General features: G+C 38.9%; 1 protein-coding gene across 1 annotated transcript in view; it reads right to left on the bottom strand.

The window, feature by feature from the left end:
- Positions 1-4424: 4424 nt before the first annotated feature.
- ONECUT2 (one cut homeobox 2) overlaps positions 4425-12921 on the bottom strand; it is a 49216-nt gene continuing 40719 nt past the window's right edge. The window contains exon 2 of the mRNA XM_024235972.3: positions 4425-12258. Coding sequence (XP_024091740.1) covers positions 11972-12258 — 287 coding nt within the window. The 3' untranslated portion in view covers positions 4425-11971. The remainder of the gene's footprint in view (positions 12259-12921) is intronic.

Genomic DNA, 12921 nt, shown 5'->3' with positions numbered 1-12921 from the left:
ACCCTTTAATAACAAAATAACATTCATGATGTAGCTACTTCAGTTGTCTGGAAAACTCAGCTTACACTTGATTCAACATACCACTTTCCACAATGTTAAAAAAAAAAAGGACATAAAATGGCATAACAAAATATACCTTGGGTTTCATAAGGCAAGTCTTCTTGGCAAAGTGTAACCAGCCAGACCCATGCATTGCCTGTGATTAAAAAAAAGGGCTGGGTACACTCATGTCTCAAACACCCCTCTATTTTCTTTGGATCAAAAATGGATTTGAACTTTGTAGATTCTACAATATCTGCATTAAGAGGAACAGTTTGTGGGTTTGTGAGTGTCAGGATAACTGCTGAAACAAATATCAATTTTATTGTGGAACAACATATAAAGCTTTCTGGAAGATTAAACACTATTATAATCATCAACTGTCTTACAAAAGCCAATCTGAAAAATTCTTGTATCTGTTCCCATCTTTGGCAGATTAATAAGGGAAAAATAAAAAGACTATATATCAAAGTTTACATTACCACAATCTAATTTATAAGGCCAAATAAAAATGTTGCTTTTTATTATTCACGAAAGCATGTTCCCAATATACCTTCATTGACAGATAATATGAATGCTATACTGTCAGTGATTTCCAATATTTTGCATAGCAGACTGCTGCTTTTCAACCAAGGTTCCCTAGGCTGCATACTCCTATGCAAAATAAAGTGTGCTTGGCAGTTGATTTGGCTTTATGTCAAGCATTTTGGTTTGGGAAATATGAAACTCGAGAATGGGTCTTTGAACCCAAGTATAAGAAAGAACAAGTTTGCCCAGTCCCCTGAAACTGAAAAATAGTTTTGACATATAGAGACCTCAGATAATTGAAGGATTTAAAGAAGATGGTTTTCCTAAAGTGGGTTTCAAAACTTCTTCTTATATTCCCTTTTAGACGGTAGATGGAACATTGTTGGGCAGGTAAAAATTAAGTGAGAGTCACCTCCAAGTCTAGGGAGGGACAGCCATGATAGCTGCACATGTGAAGTTTTGGGAAATGGCTGCGTATTTTTGCCCAAATCACTGGAACAGTTGGCGGGAATGTCTAGGAGAGTGGACAAAAGAGAAGTGGGCAGAGAAGAATTAGTAATATTGATGCCATTTGAGTTTCTACTGGGAGCTGACCTGATCACAAAATACTAGAAGAAACCACACACAGTCAAAAATAGCCATTCCCAAGCAGAGATCAAAGAGGGCCACAGCTGGATAAATTTGCACCTACATATACATGGCCAGTTAGGTCTAAGTTCCTGAACATAAAGCCAAAATAACTCCTTTTGGTGGAAATTAAATATGCAAAGGTGAGTTTTTCAATACTTGCTTTCAAACCCCTCTCAGATATGGTGATATATCTGGGTTATGAGGATCCCAATTTGTGGAATGCAAATTGGCTAACTCAAAAATTAGGAATAACATTTCTCATTATAAAGCTGGAACCCGATTCAATGTGACTCATTTTCAGATCCCAACAGAGGTAAAGGGTATTTTCGAGGTGACACATCTCCCAATAAAACCAATATTACCACCGTCTGAGGCTGAACTGTGTACATTTTCACAGTTTAATGTATACACAACTGTTCCACAACTGCTAACAAACAATAAGCGCCCATGCATAAATAAAGTCCATTGAACCAAAGGGGAAGATCTAGTTCAAAATGAAAAACGTTGCTATTAAGACCACAATGCATCACACTGCTAAATTTTTAGCCTCATGCATAAAATTATAGCACTGATTGGCAGTTGCTAATCATAATACTACACTGTTAACACAGAACAATTAATTGTTCAGACCAAGTAGCACAAATGTAGAAAATAATTATTCTTTTCAACAGAGCAAATGAACACAGATTGTTTTTTCAGCAAAATATGAAACTGTAAACTTTGGGCTCATTCTGCAACTTTCCCCAATCCAGCATAAATAAAATCCAAAGGGGAAAAAAAAAAACATACATTTTCTTTTTAAGCGCACCTTTTTCGTCTATTACAAAAGCACAACCTAAAACGTATAAAGCTTTTTTTTCTTTTTTCTTTTTTTAAATCACAGTTACCAAAAGAAACAGTGAATAATTTATTACATACGCTATAATAACATTACTCTAAACACTATTGTCTATGAGGTATATCTGAGAAAATTCGGTAAGGAATTGCGCGGTCTGCATTGCCAACATGCCCGGGTTCATAGTAAAGCTTTGGAACCATGAAGAACTAGAAAAAAGGGAAGAACGAGGGAGGCAGAGGAGGAGACATAGAGAAAGAACCTTTGGTATTAGTACAAATCTTGTTCTTTGCAGGGTTGCATTGCAAAGCACCACAGTACAATAAGCCCACCAACTGACTGTATGGAGGCCCAGTTGAAGCTGAGGTATTCACAGGAAGAATTAAAAAAAGCACAGAGAGGTCCAGACTGGCTAAATCGTTGCTTTGGTTCAAGCAAGGCACTCGTCCCGTGGTTATGTCACACTTTGCAAGTGAAGCATGAGGCTGGGGGGATTGCTGAGGAGGGGTCTGCCAAGTGGGGATGTTTTCTGTGTTCAGGCTGCCATCGCTCTTTCTAGATCCTCTCTCGTATGGGTGTGGCAGTAGGAAAGATGGGGAAGGTGATGTTCGCTTATAGGGGAGCTCTGCTGCTCAATGAATTAAGTCATCTTTGCTCTGTCTCCCAGGCATTCTGAGAGTTCTAATTCCAATAGGAATTTAGGAAGAAAACCAAAGCAATGTGCTCTTTGGAAGGAAGGCCTTACAGCTTTGCCTTGTATAGGGAGAAGATGGGCCTTGAGCTTGTTTGGACAGGAGGGAACTTTCACATAGGATGGTGCTTGAAAACTTCAGAAAGAGAGTAACAGTGTTTCCTACAGTTTGTCAATCTGCCATCTATATTCCTGTACTGGCTATGCTTTGTTGATGCATGGAACTGATGAGTTGATTGGTCTCTTCCTCTCTTTGCTTCTTTGTCTAAATGGTCTCTTTACAAGCTCAAAGATAACTACATTATGTGAAATGCAAAATACTAGCACTCAAAAAGAGCTATATGGACTAGAGGCAGATCTTTGCATTTGTCTAAAACCCATTTGGTCAGAAGCTGAGACAGATTCATTGGCTAACACACAAATCACGTTGATGAATGGCTCTTAATAGTGATTTAATCATTTAATGGAATCTAAAGAAACTTGAAGAAGACCAATTAATTTCATGAGTAAGAAGGAAAGAGAGAAGCAAGTTTAAGTAGCCATTTCTTAAACTGGCATATTCCTCGGTAATTTTTGGGTCATTTTTCATTTACCACGAATAACCCTTTAGTATCAAATGATGTAAGGCTTAAACTTCTCTCATAAATACAGAGTTGGCTTAGAAGTGAAATGTAAACACCTACAACTAAAAAGGAAAAGGCTGAAGAGCTGAAATGTCACATGTGCCAATGGTGGTCAAGTTCCCTTTCTTGATAAATACTGACTTTAAAGTACCCATAATAATCAAAGCCAACAGGCCAAGAATGAACTTTCTCCTCCCATTGAATTAAAAAGTTATTTATACAATGCTTTGTAATGGAAAGGTTCAAAAGTGATCACACTGTTGGGATCAACATGTTTTTCCTAGGGCAAAAATCCCATATGAGCCCTAGTGTTTCAAGGCAGGCCACCTTCACGAAGCAACCGACCATATGTGACTATGTACTAACGGGACACTGAAAATGCTTGTGACTAATTTTACAGCTGAAAATGTTAAGAGATAAACCCCAGTCCCTGCTCATTGCTAAAGGATTGCCACCGTCCTATTTGTCAATGTGGGACCACTCTCATGCAGAGGTAGCACTGCACAATAGGTGGAGCACTGGGGCAGGAACTAGGAGGCGTGTGTGGGCTTCCACTCTCAAGAGTTATTTGATTTGGATAACTATTTCATTCCTCCGGGCCACCAGGGCTTGGACTAAATGATTCCTAAGGTCTCTTCCAGCTCAACTACTCAATGGTCAGAGCTTCTGTGGTTCAGTAATTGGCAATCTTTACTGTGATAGGTCCCAGCAGGGATAGAGGCCATGGCTAGGACTGAAGGCCATTTCCAACCAGTTTCCTTCCCCAATTTGTAATCAGAATTTAAGGAATCCAATTACAGCAGCATCTGAACTCGCATCTTGAACATGTGGAGCAGACAGCAAACATATAAGAGAAACACAGAAAATATCCCTTTCCAAATTAGCAGCTGCCGTCGCATAGATAATTATTTCTTTGGGGTATCTGAGCTGTGGCTGTACATACCATATGTCAGAGAAAATCGTTCAAATTATAAAAGAGCACAAGCAAGATGCAGACCGCACAGAGAAAGAAATCTTTGGTATCTTTGGTGTCATCAACACGATTAAAATTACAAATGGAAAAAGTCAGTGAGGTAGCCTTCTTTGGTTCTCACTAGAAATAGAAAGTTTTTCCTTTTTTTTTTCTTTTTTCTGCTTTTTGTTTTTTTCCTTTTTTGTTTTGTTGCTTTACATACACACAGAGTTCATTCTTGGAAGCAGCTAGTGTAAGGGTTTCTCTCTTTTTGTTTACGATTTTTTTAAAATTTATTTTTCCAGTTTCTGTATAGAAGCCCCGAAATCCAGGCTGGTGAAGCAGGGTCTCAGCTTATGTTTTCTGAATGCACAGGTTCAGGCTGAATAGTCATTGCTTGTCCACAAAATTTGCTCTGTTGTTCTGACAGCGAACAAACTGCAGCGCTCTCTGTTGTTTTAAATTAAAAATATAAACTATACAGTGCACCTTTCACAGATGCTGAATAAGTTAAATAAATAAGTTACAATATGAAGGCTCTGAGGGCCACAATAAGTAAGAGATGAAGTTCGCCTGGTACCAGGTGGGGCTGCGAACTTAAGTTAAATAATTTAATAATTGTTACTTAGACTATTTTAAAAGTTAACTTAAGAGGGAAGAATATCCCAAATTTTCTTTTTGTAACCTGTATTTCTTCCCTGTCTGTAACAGAATTTCACTGCTTTATAAAGCAAACTAAACTTCAAGAGTATTCCAAGTAGAATTTTGCATCTCTGATGCACCATTGGTCTAGGTTTTGATAAATAAGTACAAGGAGTAGAATCAAACTAAGGAAGGATGATTAAATAATTACCCAAATCCTATACATTTACATACTAGAAACTAATTTAAATAAGTTAATTACATTAATGATACTTAGCTCGTTGGGTCATAACCCAAAGAGACAAGATAAAAAACATTCTGTGGGGTGGGGCAGAGGGTGTCTTCATTTTTTGACTGACAACATGTATAACTTCTTCTGATAGTCTAAATAAAAACAAAGCAGGAAATTATAACCTCTAAAACTTTCTCATGTTAAAGACCATTTAGATGTGACAAGCATGAAAAAAATCACCACTCCCCACTAGCTAACGCAGTCTCCCCAAGACCACAGTACCATTGTCTCAATCCTGGAAACCAGAGCCCACTGTCTCCCCAGTGGTTTGCGCTTGACTTTACTATTTTTTCTTCCTTTTCTTTGTTTTTTCTTTTTTTTTTCTTTTTGTCCTTTTTCAGGTCTTTGGATTTAGCTTCAGTTATGAAAAATCCAGAATAAAGCTATTCAACCAAAGTCATCAAGCACAGATGTCATCCTAACACAGATGATTAAATAATATACAAGATTTCTTGAAAGTTGAGTTTATCTTGGATATGCCCAGATGAAATTAATTCCAAGTGTACAGGATGAAGATGCTGGGATACTTTTGTTTTCCCTGCACTATGGTTTTCAATGTTACAACAAATAATGAAAACAATGTACACTGTAGAAGTACCACATACATGTTAAATGATGATTTAAAATTTATTTGTTGTAATGGATTACAGTATATACGTATGAAGCATGTCTGTACACACTTGTATGTACACAGTCTAGACACCTATAGGTGACGTGTGTTGTTATAAAGTCATCTATGAGAATACATGTTAAAATATGTATCTAATCTGTATACATCCAAGCAGATAGACTGTATAAGCCTTAGGCACACTTATCTGCCAAGGTTTATGCTACATGAAATGCTTGCTGCTAAAAATGGAGCAGAGTGGAAGACTTCTATGGGATGAACAAGCTGGTAGCAATGTGTTTTTCTCCACTAGAAAAGGTATTAGCTGGTTACTTCCAATCAACCTAACTCCAAAACCTCTAAGGAAAGCTTGGGCTCTAGCAAAAACTGCTTCAGGCTGTCAGAGTCATTTTGGTGTCTGAGAATAATGAGCCTCATTTAAGGTCCTGTGTGATTCACACAACAGCCCATCAGCCTCAATGGTAAGTTCTGTATCTAACTATGTGAGGTCCTATATATTTTAATAACTTCTTCTGTATTTTATAAGTATTCTGAGACTTTCTAAAATAGATAAACCCTCTCCTCTTTCCCTCCCCGACCTTGGAAACAAACAAATCGATAGAAAACAGGCATTGAGACATCCATATTTAAAGTCAACATCATTATCTTATAAGACTTACACAACCAACTGGGGTGCCATTCTTCATTCAGTAAGGATTTTTGTGGCCTTATTTTAAAACTAGAATCTCCTGTTGTTTCAGGGGTGACTTGGTCTTAGCTAAAGATAGAAAATTACTAATATATCAAGTTTGGCAGACAAATATCAGAAAGTTATAGATACACCAGCTCTACCCCTTCTTCATCCACCATTTCCACTTACTCTTCCTGGTTAGGCTAAGAAGTCTGAATCACACAGCATCAGCAACAACAAAAACAAAAAGTCAGCTCTAACCTGTTACGAATCTAGAAGATTATCACCAAGGTAGTTGTGTCTGGGCCTTGTGGTCAACCCTGACCATATGTATCATCTTTTTCTCCACTTTTTAATAGAGTCCATTATTCTTCAACAACATTGGAAACAGGCCTTTTCTTCTTAGATTTTAAAATATCCAACTATTCAAACTCCTGAAAATCCGAGTTCACTACAAAGGCATACTGTCATGACAGTTTGGTAATGATAACCAAACAGACATTCCTATAATTCTACCAACATTTTCAAAAGTGGGGAAGTTTCCCCCTATACCCAGGTAATAGTGATTTAAAAAATCTGTTCAACTTGAATTTACTGGCACTAGTAGGTGGGTGCCCAGTATAGACAAAGAAAATAACTGATTATCTAAAAGGTATTTATTTTTGGTTTTGAAATATGCTGTTTGACTTAGAAAAGTGTGTGTGTGTGTGTGTGTATCATTTACATTCCAAATGTTGATTTTATTTTAGCTTGAATTGAAAATTATTTTGGATTTCCTAAAGCCTACAATTGCCAAGAGCCTGCAGGGGGAAAAGGGAGCTTAGAAGCAACTCTTTCTGGATTTCTCCAGAGGAAGTGCCATGCTTCTTGGCTCAACTAGCCTGCACCTTTATGCATGGTGCAAGCTAAACACTTCTTTTACATTTTGGAAAAGCTTTTACATATTGGTGTTGAGTTTTTATTGTTGTTGCTGTTTCCTTTAAAAAAAGAAATGTATTGGCTCTGTTTTTTTTCTTTATTATTTCCTGGAATGAAATAATTACATCCCTAGTACCAAAATCACATTAAAACAAAAACAATGCAAGCCTATTTGTGTAAAGGAATAAAGGAAATTGTTTTTCCACTCAATGGCTCTGAGTGTTTTGATTTCTGTTGCCTCAAGAATGTGAAATTTGGCTGAGAACTGTTCCTTCACACTGTCCCTTTTGCTGATGGCTGAGGAATGCCTTGAATTTTCCTTGGATTGAGGTAATGGATACTAAACTATAACCAAACCCAAATGGTTATTTTCTCTGAAATTATTAACTTAAATTTAAATATCCTTGAGTAAACTCACTGGGTTAAATTCTATTACCTTTCAATATAGAATTTTTTTTCTGTTAGATTTCTAACAAATTGAAATTCTACAGGGCTTAAAATTTTGACACATAACTGTATAGATACACATATATATTTATATATGTATGTAAATAATTTTCTAAAAGCAAGCACTTCTCTCTGGTATGACATTATCTGGAATGAGACATTTATTAAAGCTCCTTGGGGAGAAATTCTTGCCTTTTTTTTTTTTTTTAACAATTATGACATGTTCTTCTGATTATCAGAGGACTGGTTTGACCAATGTTGTAATGTCCGGTCACAAAGGCAGCCTCTACTGGTCTAGACATCTTCAGAGGACGCTGGAGACCCAAATGCTGAGATTAGTATGTCAAAGAATCACTAACCAAATCATACAGGCTCCATTCCTCAATCCAGTCTGGAAAAGAGCAACCATTTCCACTGGACACATGTCACAAGGACTCATTTAGAAATACCCAAGTTGAAATCAACCCACATGGGAACATTCCTCTGCTGAAATATGCTCTTTTCTTAGTCCTTTGACAAAGGAAACATGGAGTATGAGCAAGGGACAAAGGGACACAAGGGAAAAGCCAAGGAACAATCTCCTAGGCAGGATGAATTATAAAAATTGTGGAGAGTCACATTCTCTCACAGCTCCTGCATAGGGAGACCCACATAGGGGGAATGAGGAGGGGGCACAAAGAACAACAATAGGGCTCTCCAGGGGCAGGACTCCAGGAGTATCCCTAAAATCTGCTTTATATTTTCTCTCCAGGATTGAGACACTCTCCCCCATCCCACCCAACACCACTGCCCACCCCAGTGCCAGCTGTGGTTGCACATAGGCTTGTCAAAATATGAATTGGTAATTACCACCCTGAGGAAATCTATCAACCCATTGCAACAGGAATTGGGCTTCCCCTGTGAGAAGTCCCTTTGGTGGACCTGCTCACTGAGGGGGTCTGGCACACCCAGATGGGACAGGGCAGCTCCTGGAGAACAGATTTCTGGGCCGGCCTCATATTCTTTAACTGGTGAAAATGGACCGCCGAGCCTTCCCAACAGTTACAGAAGATGAGCACCCCACTGTCAGGACCCAGTTCTGGGACGAGTCTGTTGGATGTACTTCACTCACCACCTTAATCGAGGCTGAGGGATAGAATAGAGATGACTCCGAATACAAATAAAACTCATTTACACCATGGATCCATTTATCAACAGGTTAAATGCTAAAATGCTTGATCTTGACTTTAAACCTTTCCCAGAAACTTCCATAGAGATCTGAATACTTCAAATCATCCACAGTGGCAAATTAACTCTGGAATGGCATGAGAAATGAGAAAAATTCTGAACCGAATACTTAACAAATGAAGCACTGGATCAAAACTAGACATGAATTTGGACAGCAATAATTTTGGTTATCACCAATGTCAAGTTGATCTATATATGTATTTTATATATTATATATATCTTTCTTTAGAAATGCAACTTTACAGCTGATTTTTAAAAAGCTAATAGAAAAGTAGAAACTGGCAATTATTTTTACATGTTTCCCCCCACCCCAAAATGAAGCCCTGTTAGGATGTAGCAATCACGTGAAAACGAGGTTGTAAATTCCTCTATAAACTCTTTGGTTCTGTGGCTCGGGAGAGGATGCATCACCAAGACCCCTATCCCTGACCCTCACTCCCTTTCCCTCCCCTGACGATGAGACTCTGAACATAGAAGGAACCAAGTCTAAGGGTTAAGCAAAGAACATTCAAATGATAATGTTATTCCCTACCCTCTGCTGAGCAGAGAGAACTGTTCAATATCCCAACATCTTAAACTTGGAGTCCATGGAAACTTTTGAGAGATTCCATGTTGGGGCAAAAAACCATAAAACAAAATGAAAAGGAAACAATAAAATCAAATAAATGGCCCTTTCCTTTTGTTGCTCAGAGAAACATAATTGATTACCTTTATACAGATCAATGGCGCTATTAGTATTTTAGCCAGGCAAGAGGAGATAATGAACTGAAACAAAAGGTGTGAGAAATCCTTATCTTTGGTATTGTAGCTGTTGAGGTTTCTGTTGCTCTGTTCCGTGTTCTTTTGAAAAACTGCATAGGCACAAATTAAAGACAATCTTCAACTTTAAGATTACCACATGAGTTGTCTAATGAAGCAGCAGCCACTGAGGCTCTTCCTTATTTCTATCTTTGTCTCAACCCTTTCTTTAAAATCTGCTTCCAAAAAATGTCCCAAGAGATCGGTTTGAACACAGTGTGTCTCGCTGTTTTTGTTTTCATTTATTTTCTGGCGTGCTTCCTTCTTATTGGTGGTGATTTCCATTGATTTACGGATTTATTTATTCATTTTAATGGGACAGTTTTGTTTGTTGCAGAAGTAGGTGCAGAAAAAGTTTCTTTGGTTTCGATTAAGTAATTCATAAAAAAGTCAGTCTCAAGTGTCTGTAAAGAATCATTGCAGCGTTTGGCTTGCTTTGAACACCCCCATGTGGCCCCACCTGGGGCCATTCACTGGTAAATATGCACATTGTGACCTTTGCAATCTCCCAGAGTTCTGTGGGCGCTCTTCCACTTGCTATGGGAAGGTGACAACTGGTGTGGCAAAGCCACCCCTCTGGGTGGCTTGGCTAACGTCCTTGGTGTAGCTGGTCTGCTCAGCCCGATGATGCGCCAAATGCAAGGGCTGGATGCCATTCGGAGTTGCAGAGGTTTTCTGATTTCTAAAAGTAATCACAGTATTTTTAGGCTAGAAAATGACAAGTCATAAATGTCTTTGGTTTGCAGTATTCTGCTTCTTTGGTGTGCTGTGTTTTCTCCAGATTTATTCAGCTGTTTTGCAAGGATGATTCAACAACAGAAGAGATTTAGGACTAGATGACAGTCATGAGTAACATGTATGCAGGTTTGATTGATTGATTTTTTTTTCTTGCTGGAAAACACAGAAAACATCCCTACTAATAGGATGGATGAGGAAAAACCCCAAATCAGAAAGAGTGAGAATGGATTACGTGGTGGTCATAACACACAGTAGGAGGGACCAGATGACTGATCAACCAAGAAGGACACATTAATGATCTAAAAAAACCTAGATCTTTTAAAATGCTGCATTCGCTCCATGCACCGTTAACAGTTAAATTGGCCTCCTGAGTGTGCGTCTGCATTATGTACAACAGAATTTGTAGCAAACTGCAAAATGTGCTTGAAGCCATGTTCTCATCAATTCCCTAATGACTTCACAATAGGTGTCTTGCAAATCCAGATGTGGTGAACCCAGAACCTTCCTTACTTCTGTTTATCTTTGTTGTGCTTGATACTTTGAGCGCAAGTGAACTGACTGGTTTTTTTTGACGGATCCAAGACCATATGAGATTTCCAGGAGGTAAAGAAAAAAAAATTGTAAGCTGGATCAACTTAAAGCTTTCTAAATCATTCAATGAAAAGATGTCTGGGTTGGAAAAACAGGTCCTTGGATTTTTTTTTTTTTTAACGTCCATATTTAAAACTTGTGCTCAGTAATTACCATTCTGTTGTATTTTATGTTATGGCTGTGAACTTGGACCTAACATGGTATAATGAGGCTAAGCATGTGGAAAGCAAATGAGGTCATTCTTGTTGCTAGATTCTTCTCTTATTGTTGTAGCTTGGAAGCCTAAACTCAGAGTCCTTACATAGGCCAAACTCCTATTGTTACTCATAGGAACTCTGACTGCAAGAAGCTGACAGGACCTGAAGTGGGACGGATGACATTTTAAGCAATCCTGAGCTTGGTTGACACCATACTGGAATTGACTCACTCCAGGAAGGCCCCATTTGGGTTTCTGGGATGCTTAGCATGCTCAGAGAACAGTGTCTGGTTCTAAGAGATTAATTTTTCAGCTTGCACTTGGACTCCGTAGCCATTAAAAACAAAAAAAAAAACACCTGGCCTATGATTACAGCTAGAATATAAGTTTCTTTGCAAGAGAATTGTGCTTTCAAATCACCAGTGAAGGGCCCCAGCTAGGAATCCGGTGTCTTTTTCCTTTGTTTTCTTTTGGTATCTGTTGTCCTCATTTGGAGGTGACTTGTGCCCAAGTGAGAGTCCTTCCATCATGCTTTCGTACACGTGCTGGAGGTGGACGAGGAGCCCCCTGTGCTCAGATCATCTTGCCACTTCTCCAGGCTGCGGCGCCGGGCGTTCATGAAGAAGTTGCTGACGGTTGTGAGCTCCAGGCCCAGCTGCTGGGAAATGGTGATCTGCATCTCCTTCGACGGGCGTTTGTTCTCCTTGAAGATGGCGAAGAGTGTTCGGCGTTGGAGGTCAGTGAACACCAGGCGGGACTTCTTCTGGGAATTGTTCCTGTCTTTGCTTGGTTCTTGCTCTTTGCGTTTGCACGCTTGAAGGGAAAGAGAAGAAGGAGAGGAGTCAGTGGGCTCACCTGAGAAGGTGATCCATGGAAAACATTGACAAAGTTGTACAGAGAGATGTAAACCGTTAAACTTTATTGTGCAAACTGCCCAGCTGTCAGTAACCAGCCTTCCCTGTAATCTCCGGGTGATGGAAGGCATCAGTGAGTGAGTGGAGGATGGGAGAAAGGAGAAAGAGCAGGGCTGTTTCACAAGTCTGGTTTTGAACTAACTGCAGTTGTCTTTCCCTTTTACATCCTCCCTGCTCTAGCATATCCTTGAAATTCTTTATCTCTGAAATCAGGTGCCACAAAGGCAGGGAGGACTCCAGACCCCGGGGTGGGGGAAGCCTGGTGAGGCAGTTCCTCTTTCATATTCACCCTCTCCAATTGTTTACAGCTGAGTTGAAATTACCTTCTGGAGTCAAAACTTAAAAGTGCATAGTTTTTCAAAATCAAAGCTTCTGCCCATGTGACTCTAAAAATTGTTAACAGAATGAATTTAGAAGTGACAGAATGATGGTATCATCCCAGCCCAAATTCCTTTCGTCCAGACTTTTGAAAAATTAGAACAAAACAAACAGAAGACCAAGGGAGAGAAAGACTAGAAAAATTGGTTTAGCCAATTCTCATTTGGCTAGTTTGAAATTGGAA

The sequence above is a fragment of the Pongo abelii genome, chromosome 17, assembly GCF_028885655.2.
Source record: "Pongo abelii isolate AG06213 chromosome 17, NHGRI_mPonAbe1-v2.0_pri, whole genome shotgun sequence".
NCBI classification, from domain to species: Eukaryota; Metazoa; Chordata; class Mammalia; order Primates; family Hominidae; genus Pongo; species Pongo abelii.
Note: the sequence above shows the minus strand (reverse complement) of the source record. Positions and strands in the feature narration are given on the sequence as shown.